This window comes from Panicum virgatum, chromosome 8N (assembly GCF_016808335.1).
Source record: "Panicum virgatum strain AP13 chromosome 8N, P.virgatum_v5, whole genome shotgun sequence".
In the NCBI taxonomy this organism is placed as follows: Eukaryota; Viridiplantae; Streptophyta; class Magnoliopsida; order Poales; family Poaceae; genus Panicum; species Panicum virgatum.
In genome coordinates this window covers 50,117,808-50,121,200 of record NC_053152.1, presented here as the reverse complement: position 1 = coordinate 50,121,200, position 3,393 = coordinate 50,117,808, and the positions used below count along the sequence as shown (strand labels likewise).

The window sequence follows — 3,393 nt, the reverse complement described above, 5'->3', positions numbered from 1 at the left end:
TTACGAAGGTACTAGTTTTTAGTCACACATACAAAACAATGCTACAATTTAAGTGTTACAGAGAAGATCTTTCCGGCTCAACAGCCTCGTACGAGCGTGAGTTGCAGCAGCGCCATGCGCCGTGATTTCAGGACGTGTGGAGGCCATCTAGATTGTGTTGCACAACAACCTCCTAGAGCACTGCCGCGTTGAATTTTCTTCCACGATCTTAGATCTTTCGAAGGTTTAGGCACATATTAGATGGGACAGGGTTTGTCATTCAATTTTATGACATTTTCTAGATACTAGTATGGTTTAGTGATGAAAATAAAATATTGTCATTAAGGCAACTTACAAATCATCATAAATTGTTGCAATGACATATTAGTGACGAATGCTATTATTTTTCTATGACAACTAGCGAGTGTCAAATTTATGACAAGTTTTTCCATAAGTATCCAAAGAAGGGCAGGCCTCACATCCAGCCAGTTAAGTCAAGATGATGTTGTTCTTCTTATGTTTTTTTATATATGATTAACTTTCTAAGACAACTAATCTTTTCTAACATTTAGATAAATAGGTTGTGCTAAACCTTGTCTAAATTTGCTTGGGATTTGAGCAAATATGTCTCTATTAAGAAAACAGGCTCAGCTAAATTGGGATAAATGAGAGCAGAAATAGTATTTAAACGCATGCCGCATGATTCAAAATTCACATACCTTACCACTAACGTAAGTGATTTTTTGTGTGTGAATATTTAGTATTTAATATTATCAAACGTATTTGTGCTCAATATCTTGCTACGTCATATGCCCATCTTTCCGCCACAGTAAGCATGGGACCTGGATAATAGGGCTCATCTGTTACATTTAGCAGATTTAGAAAAAAAAAATAACAGCTAAAAGGGGCCATGGTGAATCGAACCTGGGCCTTGGGAAAGAGACTAGCACTACACACCACTAAGCTATGAAAATGTTTCTGAAACTGATCGGTACTCTATTCATTTTAACAGAACAATGCTCGACCTAGCTCTCCCCCCCCCCCCCCCCCCCCAAGATAGATGAAAAGGCAAGGAGTACACGTGTAGAGAAGTCTTTCCACAAACCATATTACATAGTATAGTACATAATTCTAGCTTTTACACATATGAAAATTTTGCATTGTAGTGAAAGGAAACTATGACATATTGGCAAATTGATGTCATCTCCAAAGTCTGACCATTCTACAATGCAGTACATAAACAAGACGTTTTTTGAGCGAACAAGATCAACTATAGCATGTTGACTAAATAATTTTGTTAAATCTGTAAAATTATCATTTTGTTAGAGAAATCTACATTTGTTGATACAGATAACTAGCAAGTAACAAGACAAAGAAGAACCTCACATGCTACTTTTACCTTTGTACAAAACTAAATTGTAGAACTGAAAAAAATTAAATAATTCGGCCATCTGATGCCATCTTTCAAACTGTGAATGCCATCTCCCCTCTCAATCTGCATAATCTGTACAACTATACAAGTTAGTTTCATACTTTAGTGTTAGATGTAAAGGACGTAGGATATGACACTTACATGTCCTCTAAACCATTGATGGAACTTCTCATTTTGTATTTTCTCAACTTCTCTATGGCTCCCTCGACGTCCAGTATGCTTAGTTGTGATCTCTTCAGCATGAGCTCTATAATATATCTTGTAAGAAAATGTGTGATATGAAAATTATTAAATCTACATTTATAAGTTTAGAGGTATTACCTAAGGTATGGATTGACATCAGAACAATTGAATAACACATATCTATGTGCTTGTACTTTTGCCAGACCTCTTATAGCATAACTTCGTGGCTTTCCAAGTGCCCTTCCAGCATTTGGAAAAAGAGTTGATGCTGGTCCAATAGAAGATCCAAGTGTTTCATCACTATCATCAGTCCTTGAGAGCTTGTTAACCAAGCTTTGAAAACCATCAAGAAATCCTGAACAAAGTACCATAGCCTCTTTTGCCAAAACTGATTCGGCAATACATCCCTCTGGATGAGCTTTGTTCCTCACATTTGATTTCAGCTCACCAAGGTACCTGCATAGCAGCATCATATAAACAAAAATGTTAAATAAACATGTATATCAATAGGTAAAACAGGGTTCTATCAATCTTAAGAAAAGTGTGCACCTTTCCACAAAATACATTGATCGATAGCAAACTGGACCACCTATTTTTGCCTCTGTTGCTAAGTGAAGAACTAGATGCACCATCATAGTAAAAAATCCTGGAGGAAATATCATCTCCATCCGACATAACGTCATTATAATTCGCTCCTCTAACTTTTCAAGATCATCTATGTAGAGAACCTTTGCATTTAGCTCTCTAAAATACCCACAAAGATCAAACAGGACAGATGTAACATCATCGGGGAGAAGCCCTCGCAAAGCAACCGGTAGAAGTTGTTGCATTAGTATATGGCAATCATGACTTTTTAGGCCTGAAAGTTTTGCTTGAGCAACATTTACACATTTGGAGATGTTACTAGAATAACCATCTGGAACCTTAATATCATGAAGGACCTTACAAAACTGTTGCTTCTCTTCTTTTGACATATTATACAAAGCAGGAGGTAAGTAATACTTATCGTTAGCCTTTTTTTGTGGATGTAGATCCGGCCGAATGTTCATTTCTTGCAAGTCTTTCCTAGCCTGCAGATTGTCCTTTGACTTGCCCTCCATTTCTAAAAGTGTCCCATATGTATTTTCACAGACATTCTTTTCTATATGCATAAAGTCAAGATTGTGCCGGAGCAAATTATACTTCCAATAAGACAAGTAAAAAAAAGGCCACCAGCACCCTTCCATGTTTTTCAACTGTCAAAATCCTTGATTGATTTTATCTTTTCCAAAAGATTTAATCCAAAACATGGAACTGGTTTCGATCGATGATCTTCAGTTCCATCAAAAGATTTGGCATCATATCGAAACTCATGGTCAGCAGGTAGAAACCGTCGATGTCCCATGTAACACTGTTTGTAGCCATGCTTCAAGCGCATGAAACTTGTTTCTTCTTCACATGACAGACAACCCAGCTGGCTATTAGTGCTAAACTGTGCCAATATCCCAACCCCAGGATAGTCACTGATTGTATACAACAATGTTGCATGAAGTTGGAACACCTCATCTCGAGATGCATCATATGTAGGCATACCGATGTCAAACAGTTCATTCAACTCATCATAAACTGGCTGCATAAATGTGTGGAAGTCCTTGCCTGGGTAACCTGGAATTATCAGAGTAAGCATAAGAGAAGAAGCTTTCATGCACAACCATGGAGGAAGGTTCTAAGGTACCAAGACAACAGGCCAGCAACTATGTTTTGAGTTGCACTTTCCAAATGGGTTGAACCCATCACTAGCTAAACCAAATCTCATGTTC

General features: G+C 37.5%; 1 protein-coding gene across 1 annotated transcript; it reads right to left on the bottom strand.

The window, feature by feature from the left end:
* Positions 1–1,728: 1,728 nt before the first annotated feature.
* LOC120684320 lies at positions 1,729–2,854 on the bottom strand. Its single transcript, XM_039966194.1, has 2 exons — positions 2,144–2,854; positions 1,729–2,050 (listed from the first exon to the last, which is right to left on the bottom strand). Exons 1-2 carry the CDS (start codon positions 2,818–2,820, stop codon positions 1,729–1,731), a joined length of 999 nt encoding a protein of 332 aa, XP_039822128.1. The 5' UTR covers positions 2,821–2,854.
* Between the last annotated feature and the right edge of the window lie 539 nt (positions 2,855–3,393).

Excerpts from the sequence above, each read along its gene's own strand:
- LOC120684320 (XM_039966194.1), bottom strand. The coding sequence starts at position 2,820 with ATGGAAGGGTGCTGGTGGCCTTTTTTTTACTTGTCTTATTGGAAGTAT. Across the intron at positions 2,051-2,143 it reads TCAATGTATTTTGTGGAAAG|GTACCTTGGTGAGCTGAAAT; the intron begins GTGCACACTTTT and ends GCTGCTATGCAG.